The sequence below is a fragment of the Tupaia chinensis genome, unplaced genomic scaffold (assembly GCF_000334495.1).
Source record: "Tupaia chinensis unplaced genomic scaffold, TupChi_1.0 Scaffold000252_1, whole genome shotgun sequence".
Lineage (NCBI taxonomy): Eukaryota > Metazoa > Chordata > Mammalia > Scandentia > Tupaiidae > Tupaia > Tupaia belangeri.
In genome coordinates, this window is record NW_006159732.1 from 3,916,812 (window position 1) to 3,938,468 (window position 21,657).

Sequence of the window (21,657 nt, forward strand, 5' to 3'; positions counted from 1 at the left end):
AGCCAGTGGGGTTAAGGCAGCTGGATCCTTTGTGGCTGACTGCCTGGTTTGAGTCCTGGACCTGGTGGGTTGAAAAACATGCTAGGTATGTGTGCATGAGTCCCCAAAATCCCAAAAAAGAGAATGGAGGAGGAGTGTTTTCTCTCTCTCTTTTTGTCTCTGGCAAGCACACATGCCCTATAGCAAAAATTGAAACAAACACAAAAACAAAGCAAAATATATTTCAAAGAAAAAATATTTAATTTTGTAATGCATATGCAGTGGTTTTTCTGTATCAAGAGCTTAAAGATAGGCAGAGAAAGACGTATAATGATTTTTGATTTGGCTAAGAACCGACAGAGCTGCAGCTCTGTGTCCTGATAAATAGCGAAGGAGGGTGTGAAAGATTTGAGATTTCAGAGTTTGCATTCAGAAAAGAATCATGAATAAAATCTAATCTGTTATTGAAAGTTAGGTAAATTGGATAATCATGTTGGAACTGTGATTTGCTTAGTTGTAGGATTTGATGTCTGACTACCATATACAAGTAGAATTTAGGGACACAGTAATCTCAGCAGTCAGGCAGTAAATCGTTTTAGATGGGGGAGGGGATAGAACACTATTATGGGAAATCTGGGTAAAGATCCAGATATGCCTTCAGTCAGCCTGTCAGCATCAGGAAAGTGTGTAGAAAAATGTAGTGCATAGAAAGATAGGTAGAGCTGGACAGCTTGGTGTGGGAGTGGGATGGTGATTGGTGGTAGGTACTAGTTAGAGATTCTAAGACTGCCATCCTGGAGGGAAAAGGGAAGAAATAAGGTTTGGAAATAGGCCTTGATGGCATAGCCACAGGAAACCAGACAGGGTCCAGATTTCTTGTGAGAGATTCAAGGTAGGTATTTATTTGTAGGAACAAAATGAACTTAGTTGTTGGAATTGTTTACGATGAGCGAAGCAGTAATGCTAAGCCTTTAAGCTATGGATCTTATATATTTTCTGTTTGGGACCACATGACTAGTCTGTATTAGTAACTGAATCTATAAATGTGCTATGCAGCAAAGTATTTTAAAAGTTTGTGGAAAATATGTATTATGAAGGAAGTATGCATGGATTTTAGAATTTTTGTATCATAACAAACTTGTAGTTTAGTGTCATTTTACTATGAACTTTCTGTTTTTAAGTTTCTTTCAAGAGTGTGAGAACTACTGTCAACCAAATCTCACACTGTATAATCTCCCAGCCTTCTCAGCCAGCCAGGGTATGTACCTGATGTATACAGGTGGATGGGAGAACCAAACATGGGGTCTTTCTTACGGATTCAGCTTTCCTTGAGCAGTACATTATTGCTGTGCCACTGTCCTCTGTGAACTTACTAAAAAAGTTTTTTTATTTAACTTTATTTTAATTTGACCAGAGAGTGACAGAGAGAGAGACAGGGAGAGAGACAGAAAGAGAACGAGAGCGAGAGAGCGCAAACCACCAGGTCTTGGACTCAAACCATGGTCGGTCATGTGGAAGTCCAGCGTCCTCAACCACTAAGCCACCTGCCGGCCCCCCTCTATGAACTTCTTGAATTTCCTGTTTTAAGTGGCTCCAAATAACAGATGAATGAAAAGGGATCCTCTATATAAATGCTCTAGGTCCTAGTAGGATATTCCCTGTTTATAACCTACCACCGATCTGTTTATTTGGTCTCAAGGATTTGCTGTGCCTGTTTTTTCCTTTCCTTTTTTTCCTTTCTCTTTTTCACCTGGAATCCTTTCCTTTCAGATCCAGAGTAAAGCAGATTGCAAAGGTTCAGCATACTTTTCAGTTTAAGAAACAAGTACACAATCTTTAAGGCTCTAAAGTGTTTGTAACTACCAATACAATAATGAACAGGCAAGTAAGGAAGAGACTTGAAGTATTGTTAATTGTTGGTCCTTTTTTTTTTTTTAAGAGAGTTTTTTTTGCTCTAGGGCATGTGTACTCACTGGAGAGACAGAGACAGAAAGTGAGAAATCACCCTCCAGGAGGTTGGCCATTCCACAATCCCTTCTCCATTCTTGTCTTTGGATCTTGGGCACACACACATATGCACCCAGCATGAGTTTCAAGCCTCCAAATCTGATACTTGAACCATGGTCGACCATGTGGGAGTCTAGTACCTTAACCACTACACCACCTGCTGGTCCTAATTGTTGGTGCCTTGATTTCATTGAAGTGGTGTTAGGTTAGTTATAAGAAATACCTTCTTTGCTTGTGTGTGTGTGTGGGGGGGGGGAAGGGTTTACTTGTTCTTCTCAGTTCCCTCTTGCATTCCCAGCCAACTTTCTTTTGGGTTTGTGTTAGATAGATGTATAGTTCACAGAGACATCTATTACCACTACTAAGCAGATAGAATTTTCTTCCTAGGACTTCTTTGACTTGAGACCATGTTCTAATATTGTTGTTTTTTTTGAGTCTTAATCTTGGTTTCATCTCCAGATGAGGTAGGTATTCTTCATTTCAGCTCCTGTTTCTTCCCTTGGACTAAACAAAATACCACCTCTTTTTTGTTTTGACTTCATTTTTGTTTGTTTCTGAGGGTGTCAGATGCTTGGATGTTCTTCTTTCTTATGTTTTTTCATTGAACTCTTTTGGATTTACTCAAAGCATATGGGCTAGCTTTTTTGTCTTTTAAATTTGTTATAGGGTGTATGTGTTTGCCAGGGGTAAGGGGGCATTTGCATAGTTTTAGTGACTCAGGTAGTTTTCAGCAGTTGATAGGCTCACACACACAGCATATAAAAATACACACACACACACACACACACGTATACACTTTAAATATAAACTTCCCATAACCTCAGGAATTTCATATAAATGTTCCTGACCTTTTCTTTTCTTCCTCCACTTATTAATAAATAGCATAAATGTGTTGGAGTGGCTTGTAGTGTTGTAATAAGAATAAGACTTACTGGGAACCAGCAGTTAGCGTAATGGCTATGTCGCTGGACTCCCACGTAGTCGACCGCGGTTCGCGTCCCGAACCCGGTGGCTTAAAACTCACGCCGGGCGCGTGTGCGTGCGTGCCCATGATCCCGAGAGGAGAATGGAGGAGAAGGGATTGCGGCGTGACCATCCCCCCTGGGGGGTGATTTCTCGCTTTCTGTCTCTATGTCTCTCTCTGTCTGTCTGGCGAGCGCACGCGCCCTATAGCAAAAATCTCTCTCAAAAAAAAAAAAAAAAAAAAAAAAAAAGAATAAGACTAATCAGAATAAAACTTAAAATGTGAATCTATTAGAAATCCAAACAAGAGAGGGATTGTAGTACTTTAAGGGGATATGGTCCATTACTAGAAATGTTAAAATGTAATAGAAGCATAAGAAGATCAGAATGTGTATTTCTGCACAGTAAGGCCAGTAGGATTTATTATCTCTCTCTCTTTTTTTATTTTTTATTTTTTTGAGAGGTTTTTGCTATAGGGCGCATGTGCTCGCCAGACAGACAGAGAGAGACCGAGAGATAGAAAGCAAGAAATCACCCCCCAGGGGGGATGGCCATGCTGCAGTCCCTTTTCCTCCATTCTCCTCTCGGGATCTTGGGCACGCACACACACGTGCCCGGTGTGAGTTTATGTCACCGGGTCCAGGACTCAAACCGCAGTCGGCTACATGGGAGTCCAACAACATAGCCATTACGCTAACTGCTGGTCCCATATTATCTCATTATTTTGACCAATATTGATATAGTATGTACTTGGCAGTATCCATTTTTTATTTTTAATATTTTTGCTTTAGGGTGTGCACATTCGCCAGAGAGAGAAAGAGAGACAAAGAGAGAGGGAAAGTGAGAAATTATCCCCCAAGGGGGATGGCCATATTGCATTCCCTTCTCCATTCTGTTGGGATTTTGGACATGCATGCACATGTGTCTGGCGTGAGTTTTCAAACTGCTATGTGCAGGGCACTGAGCCAAGGTTGCCCATATGGGAGTCCAGCACCTTAACCACTGCACCACCTGCTGGCCTCACCATGATATTTTTGTCCTCTATTCCAGTCAGTGAGTCTTTAGGCAGTCTTTAGGATGAAGCAAGCCTTTACTCGAGCTGATGCTTTTGAAATATTTTTACCTGAATTAATTAAAACTCTTATCCTAGACTGACTAGTGGTTAAGCCCTGTGCATGGTTCTAATTCTGGCCCAGCAGCTTGAAAAACATTCCAGGTACATGAGTGTATGTGCCCCAAATCCTGATGGATGGAGAGGTAGAAGAAAAGGATTGCGGCATGACCACTTTTCATTGTGAGGTGCGTTTTTGTCTCTGGCCAGTGCACATGCGTGTTCTCTGGCAATAAAAACAAAATAATAAACAGCCTTATCTTTTTATTTTTTGGAGAGAGTTTTTGCTATAGGGCATGTGTGCTAGTTGGAGAGACAGAGAGACAGAAAGTGAGAAATCATGCCAAGTCTTCCACCCACTTTCCATCCAGTTAGGATCACTAGGCCCATGTTTGCTCAGTATGTTTCAAATCAATTCAATAATTATGGAACTTCTCATTTTGAACTAGCTACATTTCAAGTACTCAGTTGTTATTACCTATGGCTGTTGATTAGAGCTGAAGAGGGCAGTTTCAGAATGTAAGCCTTATAGATTTGTTGTGACTATAATGACAGTATATGTGAAAATAATTTTAGAAGTTCTGTGCAATTTTATTAGATATTAACGATGTTTTATAATTAACTTATGAATATTTTCTCATGGAAGAATGCTAATTTTAGTGGATTGCATGTAATAGGCTTCATGTTTATTTCATCATTCTTTTTTTTGTTGTTGTTTCTTTTTAAATTTTTACTAGAATGCTTGTTGTGCATTTTCCAGAGAGACAAAGGGTGGAAAGGGGAAGTGAGAAAACATCCTGAATGGGGAATGGTCACTTCACAATACCTTCTTCTCTGTTTCTTCTTCCTTTTGGGATTTTGGTCATGCCCAGTGTATTTTTGAAGCCCACTGGTCTGGGACTCCAACCATTGGAACCCAGCTAATGTAACCACCACGCTATGGGCTGACCATTCTGTGTTTTAAATAAAATGTGTTTTTTGGCAGATGATCTACTAGTATTTGAAGCGTTTGAACAATATTTGGATTATTATTTGGAAGTAAAACTTGACCTTAGTATTAAGTGAGCAGGTCTTTGAATTACAATTCTTGTTTAACTTCAGAAATAACAAAGATTTAAGAGTGGTATTTAAAAGATAAATGAACACTATTGGTGGAGACCTGAAAAGGAAGACACAAGTAATTTTTAGGAATGTAACAAGTTCCCACAAATGACAGGGAACTTTCACAGGTGTCGGCTTTAACCATGTAAAAATATACATGAACCTCTGTGATAGAATTGTTCTGGGATCACAGTCTTTATTTTCATGGGATTTTCAGTGAGTCCACTGAATAAGTTCTGAGGACTGTTAAGTAAGTATTATGTGATTTTTCTTCCACATTCTAACATTTTTAGTTCTCTTTTGTTTGGTTTTCTTTCTAAATTGTCAGAGGTTATGTGTTCACCAGAGGGAGAAAGATATTGGGAAAAAGTATCTCCAGTAGGCATGGTCATGCCACAATTCTCCTTCCTCCACTTCTCCATCCTCCTGGGATTTTGGGCATGTACATAAAGACACCTGGCTGAGGCCAGAACTCAAAGTGCACAGTAGGTCATGTTGGATCTAGGTTACTTAACCACTAGGCAATTCGTTTATTTATTTTAATTTGCAGAGGGTGTGTATACTTGCTGGCTGGAGGATAGAGAGAGAGAGAGGGGAAGTGAGAAAGCATTCCTCAGGGGGGATGATATTCCTCATTCCCTTTTTCTCCATTTTCCTCTCAGGATTTTGGGTACCCATGCTCAAGTGCCGGGTATGTTTTTCTGGCCACTAGATCTGGACTCAAACTGTGTAATCAGTCATGTGGGATCCATCTGCTTAATAACCACATCACTAGCTGGCCTCCTTGTTTATTTTTGAATCACCCTGCCAGAATATACAGTAATCCTCTCTTACCTTTGGGGGATACATTTAAGACACTCCATTGGATGCTTGATATTTCAGATAGTACCAAAGCTGGTATAGACTGTGCACTTGGGCATGTGTATTTCTTCACATTTGCTATTGGGCATGTGTATTCACCAGAGAGAATATCGCATGAGAGAGAAAGTGAAATATCACCCCCCAGGAAAAAGGCCATATACCACAATTCTTTTTCCGTTCTCCTCTTGGATTTTGGGCACATGTACACATGTGCTGGTGTGTTTTCCAAGCCACCAGTCCAGGATCGCAGCCATGCAGTCAGCCATGTGGGATCTGGCCACCTTAACCACCTGTTGCCTACTGGTGCTAGACTATATTTTCTTTGGTAGATACATACATATCAAAAATAATACTACTTTAAAATGAATTAGGCATAGTAAGAGATTAACAAGAATAATAAACTAGAACAATTGTAACAATGTATTATAATTAAAGTTATGGGAATGTGATTTCTCTTTTTCAAGATAGCTTACTGTATTAGACTGTGTTTTCAGACTGATTGACTTCACTAAGTGAAACCAAGGAAAGCAAAACCATGGATAAAGGGGAAGAAAACTCTTAATGCATTTTTTAGATGTATCTCAAGTGACTGGAATAAATGCCTTCTAGTAGCAGCCATCAAATATTTGCTGAATGAAGATAATGATTATACTTGATATACTATTATGTATAAAAGTGAAATAACTGAAAATTAAGATTAACAATTTGAAATAAGAATTTTAAATTTCAGGTAGTTATAATTTTATTGCTATAAATAGTTAAGTACACACTATAGGAGGTGTCTTTAAAATGGAAAATGTGTTTTATGAAAAACCTGTTCATAAGTTTAAAAATTTTTTTGCACCAAAACAAACTAGTACTTTGGGGCCAGCAGGTGGTATTATGGTTAAGGTGCTGGATTCCCACATGGCCAACCACAGTTCAAGTTCTCGACCCTGCAGCTTGAGCTTGAAAATGACATCAGACATGTGCCTGCCCAAAGTCCTGAGAGGACAATGAAAGAAAAGGGACTGTGGTATTGCCATCCTTCCTGGGGACCGATTTCTCATTTTTCCTCCCTGTTTCCAGCGATTGCATGTACCCTTTAGCAAAAATCTAAAAAACAATAAACCAAAAAACCAAAAAAGCTCATACTTTAATTTCATTTCTTCACAAACTTTTTTTTAAAAATTTTTTGGAGAGGTTTTTGCTATAGGGCGCACATGCACGCTCACCAGAAATACACAAAGTGAGAATTCACCCCCTGGCGGGGATGGCCTTGCCGCACTTCCTTCTCCTCTGTTCTCTTGGAATCTTAGGCATGCATGCACACGTGCGTTTAAGCCATTGGGACTAGGACTCAAACTGGGATTGACTAGTTGGGAGTCCAGCGACATAGCCTTTACACCAACTGCTGGTCCCCCTCACAAACTTTTTGAAGTTCCCTCATATATATGACTTTTGGTGTATGCTTAGAAACATGGAGACATTTACATGATTACTTAAACGTTTTTCTATGACTCTTTACGTCTGCCATCATAGGTTCTTGTATAATTGTCTAACTTAATTGTTTTAAAAGTCTAATTAGAAAGCAAGTGAAATTTTTTTCAGCAACTTCCTATTTTTTTGGTTAAGTTTTTGTTTTTGGTTGCTAGTTTGCTGATTATTAGCATTTAGGGGATTCTAGGTATTACATTGAGCATTTAATCCCCACAAGAGCACTGTGAGGTCAAACATTGTTTCCATTCTTCAGATTCAGGAAATGGAAGTTAAGATTTTACAAACCCAGGGTCAGAGACAGGATGTCAAGGAGGCAGTATCAAACTTGCATTGGTCTGATTTTAGAATATGTCCTCTTCGTTATTTTCTAGAACACTTTTGGAAAAGAGAATGTTAAGTTAAACAGAGCAAGTAATAAAATCACTACCTTAGTGTAGTTTAGAAATGAATCTAAATATTTATTATTAAGAATGTGTAGATTGTTGGCCAGCAGGTGGCATGGGGGTTAAGGCAGCTGGATCCCACATGACCAGTTGCTCAGATCAAGTCCTGTACCTGGTGGCTTGACATGTTGAACCCCAAATCCTGGGAGAGTGGAGTAGAAGGGATTGCAGCAAGGCTGTCCTCCCTGGGGAGTGATTTCTTACTTTCTCTCTTTCTCTCCCCAGTGAGCACCTGTATCCTAGAACGTATTAAAAAAAGAAAATTGTTGCTTGGTATTACAAATTGTTAATGTCTGTTGGCTCTTGATCTCATTTTGTATTGTTACAAGGAATACAATACAGTGTAAAACTTTTCCTTATGTAAAATTTCCTTCTTTTTTTCTCTTTAGATTGATGATAAGAGTGTGTGGTCTTATGTAAACCTTTGCACTCTACTTGAAATACAAAGAGGAAGGGTAGGCTTCATGTACAGTTTGTTCCCTGTTTTAAGAATGACTATATTGATTTATTGCTGTTGAAAATATGTCAGAAATGCTGCTTATCAGTTCTATATTTAAGAAGTTTGAGAAAATAATGGACAGAAATTCTAACACAGTTATGTGCTACATAAGGATGCTTTGGATGACGATGGAATGGTCCCATAACGAGAGGTTATACCATATAAGGTTAAACCATATAACCTAGGAATGCAGTACACTATACCACCTAAATTTGTGTAAGTACATTCTGTGGTGGTCACAACATTGAAAGTCACCTAATGACACATTTCTTAGAAACACAGTAAGTTCGGTGTATTCAATGGATTTCTTCAACTAACAGTATTTTCAACTTAGAATGAATTTATCCAGATGTAACCCCATCATAAACTGAGAAGCATCTGTAGTTAGTCTTGAGAATAAAACGCAAATAAGCGGACCAGCAGGTGGTGTGAGGTTAAGGTGCTGGACCCCATATGGCTGGCTGTGTGATTTGACTCCCATACTCGGGGACTTTGAAATCATGCCTGGCATGTGTGCATGCATACTCAAAAATTCTCAGAGGAGAAGGGATTGCAGTGTGTCCATCCCTCCCAGGGAGTGATTTCTTATTTTTTCTCTCTTCCTCTCTCTTTGGCAAGCACATCTGCCCCATAGCAAAAACTACCAACAACTAAAACAAACAAACAAAAACACAAATGAATGCATACATTAGGAAACAGAACAAATGGAACTACTGTTTTTATCACATTACTGCTTCTTTCACAGTAGTTTCCAATTTTATAATAAAGGATCTGTTTATTAGTTTATATAACTTTCTGTTCTTTGTCATTGCTATACTAAACACAGAGTTTAATGCTTAATGGTATAATAGCCAGTGGTATATTATGGAATTAGGTTAATTTGACAGAACCAATTAGGTGCCATTGTGATACATGTATTAATATATTGTGTTGACCAGAACTAAAAGTAAACAATCCCTCATCAGTGCACATACAGCTTATACTTAGTCGGTACTTATGTACCCGTAACTTGTACTTGTTTAGAATTTATGTAAGTTGCTTATATTGCCTTATTTTATGAAGTGTTATTTTTATTATCAAAAGCACACAAGTTTATTACAGAAGTGTAGTAAAAAAAAATCAGTGTATCACTAGCCATATATTTTTCTGCATAATTTAAAATATTTGCATTTGAAGATTTTTAAGCTTTTTTTTTTTAAACTTATTAAGAAATACAAACAAAACTTCTTCCTGGGGGGGAGTTGCAATAGGGCAAAGAGCCATAGGGCCTATGTGCCCTCGCTGGGGAAAGAGGGAGGGGGAGAGAAGAAAGAAATCACCCCCTAGGGGGATGGCCACACCAAAGTCTCTTCTCCATTCCCCTCCTGGAATTTTGGGTATGCACGCCCACATACTTGGTATGATTTGCAAGCCGCCAGGTCTGGACTCAGGCCATATGGGAATCCACCACCTCAACCACCATGCCACCTGCTGGCCCAAAAAAATCACTGGCCCAACAAACCACTTCTTTAAAAAAAGTTTTTTAAAAGAATTATTCATTTATTCAACTCCATTCATAATCGTTATCTTCTCTTCTATTTGACCAGAGAGAGAGAGAGAGAGAGAGAGAGAGAGAGAAAGAAAGGAAAAGCAAAAAAGCAAGCCGCTAGGTTCCGGACTCGAACTGCTGTTGGCCATGTGGGGATCCAGTGCCTCTAACCACCATGCTACCTGTGGGCCCCACAAAACTACATAACAAGAGTAGATTCATTAAAAAAATAGCTCATTAGCATCCTCAACCGAAGCCAAGTCAAGCAAGCATGGCGTTATACAAATATTCACATATACATAGTAACCACTGTTTCCTTATTTGTCTCCTTACCTTCTTCTTTCTTACTACTTTTCTCTCTCATGTGCACATGAGCTGTTTTTTTAATAGAGGTTTTTGCTATAGGGCCCATGCGCTTGCCAGAAACACAGAGACAGATAGAATAGAAAGGGAGAAATTACCCCCAGGGGAATGGCCACACCGCAGTTCCTTCTCCATTCTCCTCTCGGGATCTTGGGCATGCATGCACACGCGCCTGGCGTGAGTTTAAGCCACCGGGTCCGGGACTCGAACTGCTTCGGCTACATGGAGTTCAGTGACATAGCCATTACGCCAACTGCTGGTCCCTGCATTTGTATATTTTAAGAGTTCTTTTTTTTTTTTTTTTTAAAGAATTATTTATTTAATTTTATTTATTATTAATTTGCTAGAGGGCACATGCACTCATGAGGCAGAAAAAAAAAGAGTGTGTGATCAAGGGAACTGCCGGTCCAGGACTTAAGACTGTGGTTACCATGTGGGAGGCCAGTGACCTAACTGCTATGCCTTCTGCTGGCCCCATCATGCTAGCATTTATGGGAAATGCTGTGAGATGAAAATCTATATGTAGTATTTTACCTTAATTATACAAGGTTTCAAACCTTGACAGCATTGTGTTGATATTTCAGGCAACTCAAATTTTTGTTGTGGGGGCCTGTCCTGTACGTTGTGTGCTTAGTAGTGTCTCTAGCCTCTAACCACTACATACTATTAGCAGTCTCCAGCTCTGACTACCAATAACTCAAGACATTTCCAAGTGTCCCTTATGGGGAAATCATGCTGGATACAGTCATTACCCAAATAGAAATCAGTTTTGAAGTTACAAGTTACAAATCTAGTTACACTGAGAATCTCCAAAGCCTATGTTTTCCAGTGGTAAAGCTTGGGGTTAAGATCTCATACCTTTAACTGGGAACACAAGATGAGATTCACAAAAACAATTGCTATCTTAGAATCTGTGCGATCACGTGATTTTTCTTACTTTGTCTCTTTATATGATAAATTAGATTTTCCAGAGTTAACTCTATTCCATGATAGACTACTTGTTTGTGGTGGTTAATTATTAAGTTTAATATTTGATTTCTCTTTATTATTTTATGTAGAACCATATCTATCGGAAAGAGTACATTTCTGGGTGTGGCCATTGATCTTAATATAATCCAAATTATTGCAAGTAATTATTATTATAAAAGTTAAAAGTGTTATATTCCTGTTTCGTGTGGTAGTTTTGAACGAATTAACCTTTAAATAGTCTGTTTTTGGGAGCTGTTTTTGAGGACATTTTTCGACAGCTTTCTGATTTTATTCTAGATTTGCTTGCTTGCTTTTTTTTTTTTTTCTTTCTTTCTTTTTAATTGCAAGAGGAGACATGCACTTGTGAGAAAGAGAAACAGAGAGGTAGAAAACACCCCTCTGTGAGACCTGGTTATGCCTCAATCCCTTCTCCATTTCTCCATCCTGTTAGGATTTGGAGTGTACATAAATGAGTGCTGGGCATATTTTTCAAGTCTCTGGGTCCTGGATTCAAATTGTGGTAGGCCACATAGGATCTAGCTCCCTCAACCGTTAGAGTACAGGCTGACTCTTATTCCTAAATTTTTGATTTGTTGAGTTTTTTAAGTTAAATTTTAAAAAATAATTATTTAATATTTATTATTTCTTAATTTGCTACAAAGCACGTGCCCTCACCAGAGAGAGACAGACACAGACAGAAAGTGAGAAAGCAGCCCACCAAATCTGGGACTCGAAACAGTGCCTTAGTCACGACACCACCTGTCAGCACTGATTTTTTTTTTTTTTTTTAATCTCTTGAGTAATTCATGTTTTTCCTTAACAGAAATTTATCTATTTCATTTAGATATTGAGGGTTGCAGTTTTACATACTTATGAGAACAGGCCCAGTTTTACAGGTTCCCTCATGTTTATAGACCTCTGAGTCTGGCCCAACTCTCTAGCAGTTATTTTTTTGGAATATTGAAATGACAGACCTCTTTGTATCTTCTGCAACCTCTTGTGACTACTCTAGTTTATTTTTTCTTGCTTATCCTGATGTACTTTTTTAGGCATTCAGTCTTTCTAGATACTTCCAAAGTGGGTTGCTGGATGAGCTAGCCATATAAGTACTACTACTATTAGAGGTAGCTTTATAGAACTGATCAGTTAAGTGAACAATTTTAGTATTTGGTATTAGGATGGCTATTCATATCAGATATTGGAGAGAAATCCTACCTTAAAAGGATGTATTTATATTGAGGGTCTGATTCATTATGTCTCATAAATTATAGGTTAGTATTTTTGATTCTATTTTATAATCTGAAAAAAGTTAAGAGAATGCTACTTTCACCTTTATAAAAGTAGATTTTACAACAAACTAATTTTGAAGAACAAGTTAATTTTACAAGGAAAACACATGTGTTATTTTGAAATGAAAGTTGGACTTTAGAGATAAATAAAATAAGGGGAATACAATATATAAAAGTACTTTTAGTGTAATTTCCCTGTAGGATGGCAAAAATAGCTTAAAGAATATGTTAATATATTTTTAAGGGTTTATTGTACTGAACTAACATTTGACTACTGAAACTTTTTTTTACCATACCTTTTGCAACGCACTACAATAGTATCTTGAATAGCATCTAATATTTTGCATATGCATTTTGAAGAAATTATAAAGGATACTGGTGCTTATAATTTTCATGTCCATGTATAGGCATTGTAAGGAATTAGATTGCCAAGAGCAAAATGTGTTCCTAAATTGAATAAATATTTAGGAATTTAAAAACAATGCATTTATAAGTCAGGATTTTCTGTTCTATATGATTTGTTTGGTGGAATTTGTAGCTTGTAAAACAGTAAAGCAATATTGGAAAATCGGGAATAAACTTTTTGTATTGAGTTTGATCTTGGTAACTGAATCACAATTAGACAAAAAGGAGTGAGGATGGGATTTATGGGTTTCTAAAAAAATTTTTTTGTGGTGTCATCAGGTTTGAAACAAACCCTGGATGGCTATAACTTTAATAGTTCTCCAACTAGGTGAAAGGAAAGTACAAGTATAAGCAAGTCTTCAGGAAAGTTCATGAAAAGGTATTAGGAAAAAAATATGCATAGATTTCAAACTTTTTTTTTTTTTGAGAGGTTTTTGCTCTAGGGCGCGTGCGCTGGCCAGAAAGACAGAGAGAGACAGAGATAGAAAGTGAGAAATCACCCCCCAGGGAGGATGGCCACGCTGCAATCCCTTCTTCTCCATTCTTCTCTCGGGATCTTGGGCATGCACGCACACGCGCCCTGCATGAGTTTAAGCTGCCTGGTCCGGGACTTGAACTGCGGTTGACTACATGGGAGTCCAGCGACATAGCCATTATGCTAACTGCATAATGGTCCCTAGATTTCAAACTTTTTGTATCAAAATAAACTTGTACTTTAAATTTTCCACTAATGTTCTGTAATCTACTCCTATACTCTCAGATGGTTTTCTGCATTTTTTGGGTCTTTGGAAAAGAGTGATATTAAAAAAATAATAATACTGTTCCATAATTGGGGATCTGGCACACTAACATTCACTAACTTAGTAACATCTTTGTGATGATAAAACTGATTGTCTTTGGAAGTTTAGAAAGCAAAGAATAAGGGAGCAGAAATGACTTGTAACTATAGAGTGAACAGTTATTTTGATATATTGGTTTAAGTTTTCCCAATAGAGTGCTTGCACGTTGCCAGAGACAGAGAGAGAGAAGTGTATTTTATAGATTTGGTTCTTTGATCTTTTGTTTTTTTATTTACTTGAAATTTTATTGAGCATATTTTCCTAAACTACAGTTTTTGTAGTTAAGACCTATTCTGTTGTATGGTTTAACATATTTAACTAGTGACCTGTTCTTTGATATGAAGATTGCTAAAAATTTTTGTGTGTAAATTTTTTATGATTAAGATTTTGATTTTGAGACTACACATTTCTATATATCTATATGTCTACATATATTTAGTTTGTTGTAGGGTGCATGCACTCACTGGAGGCAGAGAGAGAGAGAGAGAGAGAGCGCACGAGCCAGCGAGCGAGCACCCCCCTTGATGATGGGGGATAGGGATGTCTGTGCCATAGTCTGTTTTCTGTTTCTCCTCTTGGGATATTGGGCATGCAAACACATACACTTGGTATATTTTTTTCAAGCCACCGAATCCAAGACTTCAATTGCATAGTCGGCCTGTGTTTAAGGCCAGCCACCTTAAACATTAAACAGTATGCCACAGGCTGGCCCTGTATTTTTTACAGAAAAATAAGAAAATGCAAATATGACAGTAAGTAGGAAACCTATGTAGAATTATTTTCCTGTTATGGTATATATCCTTATGGCTTTGTTATCTATAAGCCAGTGTATACATATTGTGTGTGTGCATATTGTATTTATTTAATATGATTCTCATACTTTTGTAGAGGAACTTTTAAATTTTCTCTCAGAACTACCTAGGATCTGTTTATTCCTGTTGTAAAATTTTACTTAGATATTGAGTACTAAATTTATTTGTTTTTTTTTAAATAAAACATTTTTAGACAGACTTTTGCTGTAGGGCATGTGTTCTTGAGAGAGAGAGAGAGAGAGAGACAGACAGACAGACAGAAAGAGAGAAATCATCCCCCAGGGGGTATGGCCATACCACAGTCCTTTCCCTTCTTCTCCTGAGATTTTGGGCATGCACGCATATGCGTCTGGCGTGAGTTTGAGTCACTTGAATGTGGGAGTCCAACAAAGTAACCCTTGTGCCATCTGCTGGTCCCGAGTACTAAATTTTATTTGTTGATTGTATTGGACTCTTCCAAGAGACTTCCTTCAGTTTGAAGATTTGTATTATTTAGCTTTGGCTTATTTCCTTTTTTTTTTTTTTTTTTTTTTTTTTGGGGTTTTTTTTTTGTGCGTGCATTCGCCCGACAGAGACAGAGAGACAGAAAGCGAGAAATCACCCCCCGGAGGGATGGCCATGCTGCAATCCCTTCTCCATTCTCCTCTCGGTATCTTGGGCATGCATGCACATGCGCCCTGTGTGCGGCACATGCGCCCTGTGTGTGTTTAAGCCACCGGGTCCAGGACTTGAACCACGGTTGACTAGGTGGGAGTCCAGTGACATAGCCATTACACCAACTGCTGGTCCCATGGCTTATTTTCTTGTTAATTTTCTATTTTCCATACTTGAACTCCTGGCAATTGGATTTTTGATCAATCATCTGTTTCATTGCTTAGCTTTCGTATTTTCTCAGTCTCTTTAACTTCTTTGGAAAATGCTTTTGCATTTTTCTCCACCTCTTCCTTAAGTTACTACATTCTGGAAGCCAAATTTTCAAAGCTTTTTTTTTTTGTTGTAGTGTTACTATTTTATGAAATTTTATTACATTTTTTAAGTATATGAATTTGTGCCTGTGTTTGAATATTTTTTTTTTAGTTTGAAATAGTCACTAAATTTAGAAATGTTAGATGTATAGTACAATTTTTTAAGAGACATTTTTGTTATAGGGCATGTGTCCTCATTCAAGAAGCAGAGAAACTGAAAGTAAGAAATCTCGCACAGTGGGCAGGGCGGGGGTGATAGCTACACTGCACTCCTTTCTAATCCATTCTCCTGGGGATTTTGGGCACATACACATGTGCCTACGTGAGTTTTAAGCTGCCAGGTCCAGGACTCAAATGGGGGTTGATTACATGGGAGTCCAGTGATGTAACCATTAACGCCATCTTCTGGTCCCAGTACACATAATTTTTTCCTGGTTTTTTTTTTTTTTTTTCTTTTTTTCTTTTTGGATTTCCACTGTGTATCTGCAATCACCAGGCATTCTCATACTTTGCTGCTATCCTTTTTCCTCCATTTTCCTTTTCCATCAGGATTTTGGGCCTGCATGTATGTGTGCCTGGTATACTTTCCAAGCCACCAGGGCTGTGAGATTTGAACTACCATTGGCTGTGTGGAATCCAGTTCCCAATGCACAGGACTTAAGCAGTGTGCTATGGTGTCAGCTCTTCTGACGTCTTTCATTTGAATATTTTAATATATTCTACAAAACAGTACTTTCTGTATAATTACAATACAATCATGACATTTAATAAATTAGCATTGACTTATACTTTCTATGGACTCATAATTTCTTCATTCAGTGGCATATGTTCTGTTAATATCATTATTTTGATGCTAAAGTTATCCTAATTTGGTCAGATTGGAGCCCTTTTAGTATTAGTTCTCTGTACGATATCACTTCATTTCTTTGAGCACTTCCTTGCTTCCTGACACAACATATTGTTCCAGGCTTATCGTGTACTTTTCCCGTCTAGTCCTGGAACTGGCCGTTTCCCCAAAGATTCCTGGTTTCTTTTAGTAGAAAGTGGTATTTATAAGATCTTGGCATTAGGTTTGCTTATTGCTACTGGAATGTCACTTGTTTCATAGACATTCAGTTTACATAAGGTGTGAAATTTACAGAGTATTACAGCTTTATGTATAAACACATAACATCATGTTTAAATATATAAATCCATCTCTGTGTTGAAAATCATGTTCATGCTGATTACTTATTACAATTCAGCATCTTAGTATTGAATCTAGCTTTCCCTTTTATGTGTTTGTTACTCTCTTCTCTGACCTAAAAAAATTTGGCTGCCATCATCCTTAATGTACTTATTACTTGGTCAGTACCCCTGGATGTAGTCAGTCTCCCATCTCTGCCATTATTCCCCACCCTTGCTTAGATACTCTTTTCTGCTTAAGCTCTGACTTCCATTTTAGGAGTCAGTATATTGTCTTGTATGATGAACTATTATTACATGTTCGTATTTAAGGATAAGAAAGAAATAAGCCAATTAGGAATTCTGTTTATGTGAGTAGGACTTGAATTTTATTTTGGAATTAGCAAGCCAGGAGTGACCCATTACTGTGGGGGATTTCCAATCTCAGTACTTGTTGCTCTGTGAAACTAGCATTCATCCAAACTAGCTGTACTAGTATCCCCTCTCCCCCCCCTTTTTTTTTTATTTGTTATAGGGTGTGTGCACTTGCCAGAGGGACACAGAGACAGAGAGAGGGAGAGAGAGAGTGGGAAAGCATCCCCCAGAGAGGATGACAATGCAACAGTCCCTTCTCTTTTATTATGTTCTTGAGATTTCGTGCATGCAGGCACATGGGCCCAGTGTGACTTTGTGTGTGTGTGTGTGTGTGTGTGTGTGTGTGTGTGTGTATAATATAAGAGTTTTGCCCTATTGTTGGAGAAAGAGACAGAGAGAAAGAAAGAAATCATTCCCCAGGGAGGATGACCACACTTCAGTTCTTTCTCCTCCATTCTGTTCTTGGGATTTTGGGCACATGGCACACGTAGTTGGTGTGTTTTTCAAGTCAGATGGTCTGGTATTTGAACTGTGGAGTTGGCCGTATGGGATCCAGTGCTGTAACTACCATGCCACCTGGTTGACCCACTTTTATTTTTTTTTTAAATGTAGATTAACTTTTTTTTTTTTTTTTGCCTTGGGAGAAAAATTTCTGGCTATTTAGGATTTTATCTTATTTAGTTACTGTGGTGGATGACCGTCAACTCTTCCATATGAAGATTGAGTAATTCTTCTATTCCCAAACTTGTATTCATGTGAACCTCCCTTTTCTGAATTTCTGGCCTTTCTGAGATACTGCATAGAAATTTGGTTTTTCATTTATAGCTATCTTAAAGTTCTCTAGCCTTTCTCTCAGTGGTTTTATCAGCTATACATCCACTTTTAGAAAATTGTTAAAATTGCTTGCTGATGACTCCTTTACTATGTTGGCATGTTTTCAGATGTAAAGAGAAATTTTGTAGAAAATTTGCTTATAAGTAAAAAAATAAATGAGTTCTCATATAATGAGAACTCTAAAGGTATTAGAGTTTTGGGTTACTTTAACATTTAGTTGAATCCAGCAAAGATTCACGTCATTTTAGATTTCTTTTCTCTCATCATAATTATATCTATTGTTTTTCTTGTTTCAAGTGGTAGCAGTTTTGAATATCACATCCTCATAAAAGAATATCTAAGGTCTGCAAGAAGACATAACTTCTTTTTGTTTCATTTATTTCATAAAATAAATTTTTAAAAAGAATGATTACTTTAATCTGTCACTATTATTGTTTTAAAATTTGCTACAGAGCATGCGCTCACCAGAGAGAGACAGAGAAAGAAAGTGAGAAAGCAAGCTGCCATGGTCTGGGACTTGAACTGTGGTTAGACATGTGAGAGTCCAGCTCTTTAACCACCATGCCACCTGCTGGCCCTTGTGTTTTATTTTTAAGGTTAAAATAAAACCTTTCCAAAAGGAAGGTTAGAATTCATCCATCCTATACCTGTTTGAAGACCAGTCATGGAGTTTAATTGTATGTGATTAGAATTAGTATAAAGGGTATGACCCTACCTAGCCTTTTTCCTAACTGGCAGCAGCAGATAGGTGGTACAGTAAAAGCATTGGCTGTGGTTGGGTTCTTATCTAGGATCTAACTGGGGCATGGAGAGAGAGTATCTCCTTTTAAACTCTTGTGATTGTTAGAGACTCTTGTGATTGTTAGAGTATATGCTTCTAAACTCATGTGATTGTTAGCATCCTTCAATTGCCTTCAGGTTGCTGGGTTGAGGATTTCCATTTCTTGATTGTTGTCAGCTAGAGACCTCCCTCAGTTGCTTGCTTGGCTCTCTCCATAGGCCTGCTTACAATATAGCAGCTTTTGTCTTCAAAGCCAACAAGAAAGAGAGTCTTCTAGCGATATGGGCATTACAATCTTATGTGATAACATACAATCCAACATTTTTGTTATATTCCATTGGTTAGAAGTCAGAGAGGGAATTACACAAGGACAAAAATAAATACCAGGAGGTGTGAGAACCATCTCAGAGTCTACCACAAATGATGTGTACAGACATCGGACTGTAAGAACATCTGAGGGCATGAATTTTGCCTTGCATTTCTTGTGAGGGCCCTAGGTAAAAGTTATTTTATGCTCTGTCCTGGAGTAATCAAGGAATTTGCTGATTTAGCCAAATATTTAATATCATTGAAACAAGTTTTGATGATGTCTTTGTAGTCGTATTTGCTGCTAAACAGATTCCCTCATTTTAAGTTATTAATTTGATGTATTTCGTGAATTAAACATTTTTTTCCCTCTTTTTGTAGTCGACTACATTGTGGAGTATGACTATGATGCTGTACATGATGATGAATTAACTATTCGAGTTGGAGAGATAATCAGGAATGTGAAAAAACTGCAGGAGGAAGGATGGCTGGAAGGGGAACTAAATGGGAGAAGAGGAATGTTCCCTGATAATTTTGTTAAGGTAAGTATTTTCAGTTAAATTTTTAGCTGTTGCTTCACAGAATTTAATTTTCTAAAACTTACTTTTGACAAATTAAGGATAAATTTATCTTTCAAATGTTAGAAAATACATATTTTTAAAAAGCTGAAATGTGTATCCAGCAGGTTGTGTGGTGGTTCAGGCGCTGGACTCCTACCCGGCTGATACTGTTTGAGTCCTAGACCCAGCTGATTAAAAATTGGGCCAGGCATGTGTTAGTGTGTGTCCAAAATCCTGAGAGGAGAAGGGTTTGCAGCGTGGCCATCCCCCCAGGGAGTGATTTCTCACTTTCTCTCTTTCTTTCTCTCTCTGGTGAGCACTTGCACCCTATGGCAAAAACCTGTTCTAAAAAAGGTAAAATGTTTTAAGCCAACTTTAGGAGTTTAGTGGTAATGCAGTATTCCCCAACATTGAAGCCACCTGGGAAGGTCCTAGATTTGCCTCCTAGGATCTCCTTATGTATGCTGGGCATGTACTTGTTCATGTCTGGGATCCTGGCTGGTTGTAACTGGAGGTGGATCAGGGTAGGAAGATTCTGCTCTGTTTCAACTTATGCAGTAGTTGAATAACATGGCTGCTTAATTAATATTTGTTCCCTGAATAAATGTATTTACTTTAGTTGTGATTTCATCTCCAGGTATCAACAGCATAGTTTATTCTGTTAACTGATTTCAGAGGAAGTGCAATAACTACACTTTAACTACATTTTATCTCATGAACTACTGAGAAAAACTGTAGAATAGGACATTGAATTTATGGGGGAGTTTGCATTTTTGCATCTGAGGGCATGAATTTTGCCTTGCATTTCTTGTGAGGGCCCTAGGTAAAAGTTATTTTATGCTCTGTCCTGGAGTAATCAAGGAATTTGCTGATTTAGCCAAATATTTAATATCATTGAAACAAGTTTTGATGATGTCTTTGTAGTCGTATTTGCTGCTAAACAGATTCCCTCATTTTAAGTTATTAATTTGATGTATTTCGTGAATTAAACATTTTTTTCCCTCTTTTTGTAGTCGACTACATTGTGGAGTATGACTATGATGCTGTACATGATGATGAATTAACTATTCGAGTTGGAGAGATAATCAGGAATGTGAAAAAACTGCAGGAGGAAGGATGGCTGGAAGGGGAACTAAATGGGAGAAGAGGAATGTTCCCTGATAATTTTGTTAAGGTAAGTATTTTCAGTTAAATTTTTAGCTGTTGCTTCACAGAATTTAATTTTCTAAAACTTACTTTTGACAAATTAAGGATAAATTTATCTTTCAAATGTTAGAAAATACATATTTTTAAAAAGCTGAAATGTGTATCCAGCAGGTTGTGTGGTGGTTCAGGCGCTGGACTCCTACCCGGCTGATACTGTTTGAGTCCTAGACCCAGCTGATTAAAAATTGGGCCAGGCATGTGTTAGTGTGTGTCCAAAATCCTGAGAGGAGAAGGGTTTGCAGCGTGGCCATCCCCCCAGGGAGTGATTTCTCACTTTCTCTCTTTCTTTCTCTCTCTGGTGAGCACTTGCACCCTATGGCAAAAACCTGTTCTAAAAAAGGTAAAATGTTTTAAGCCAACTTTAGGAGTTTAGTGGTAATGCAGTATTCCCCAACATTGAAGCCACCTGGGAAGGTCCTAGATTTGCCTCCTAGGATCTCCTTATGTATGCTGGGCATGTACTTGTTCATGTCTGGGATCCTGGCTGGTTGTAACTGGAGGTGGATCAGGGTAGGAAGATTCTGCTCTGTTTCAACTTATGCAGTAGTTGAATAACATGGCTGCTTAATTAATATTTGTTCCCTGAATAAATGTATTTACTTTAGTTGTGATTTCATCTCCAGGTATCAACAGCATAGTTTATTCTGTTAACTGATTTCAGAGGAAGTGCAATAACTACACTTTAACTACATTTTATCTCATGAACTACTGAGAAAAACTGTAGAATAGGACATTGAATTTATGGGGGAGTTTGCATTTTTGCTTTTTTTTTTTTTATAAATTGACTTTTAAAATAATATATACTAAAATATGCAAAT

At 37.9% G+C, this 21,657-nt stretch overlaps 1 protein-coding gene across 1 annotated transcript in view; it reads left to right on the forward strand.

The window, feature by feature from the left end:
• CD2AP (CD2 associated protein) overlaps positions 1-21,657 on the forward strand; it is a 179,328-nt gene that overhangs the window by 57,661 nt on the left and 100,010 nt on the right. Inside the window, exons 13-15 of the mRNA XM_014588009.2 lie at positions 19,455-19,615; positions 20,050-20,137; positions 20,647-20,807. Coding sequence (XP_014443495.1) covers positions 19,455-19,615; positions 20,050-20,137; positions 20,647-20,807 — 410 coding nt within the window. The remainder of the gene's footprint in view (positions 1-19,454; positions 19,616-20,049; positions 20,138-20,646; positions 20,808-21,657) is intronic.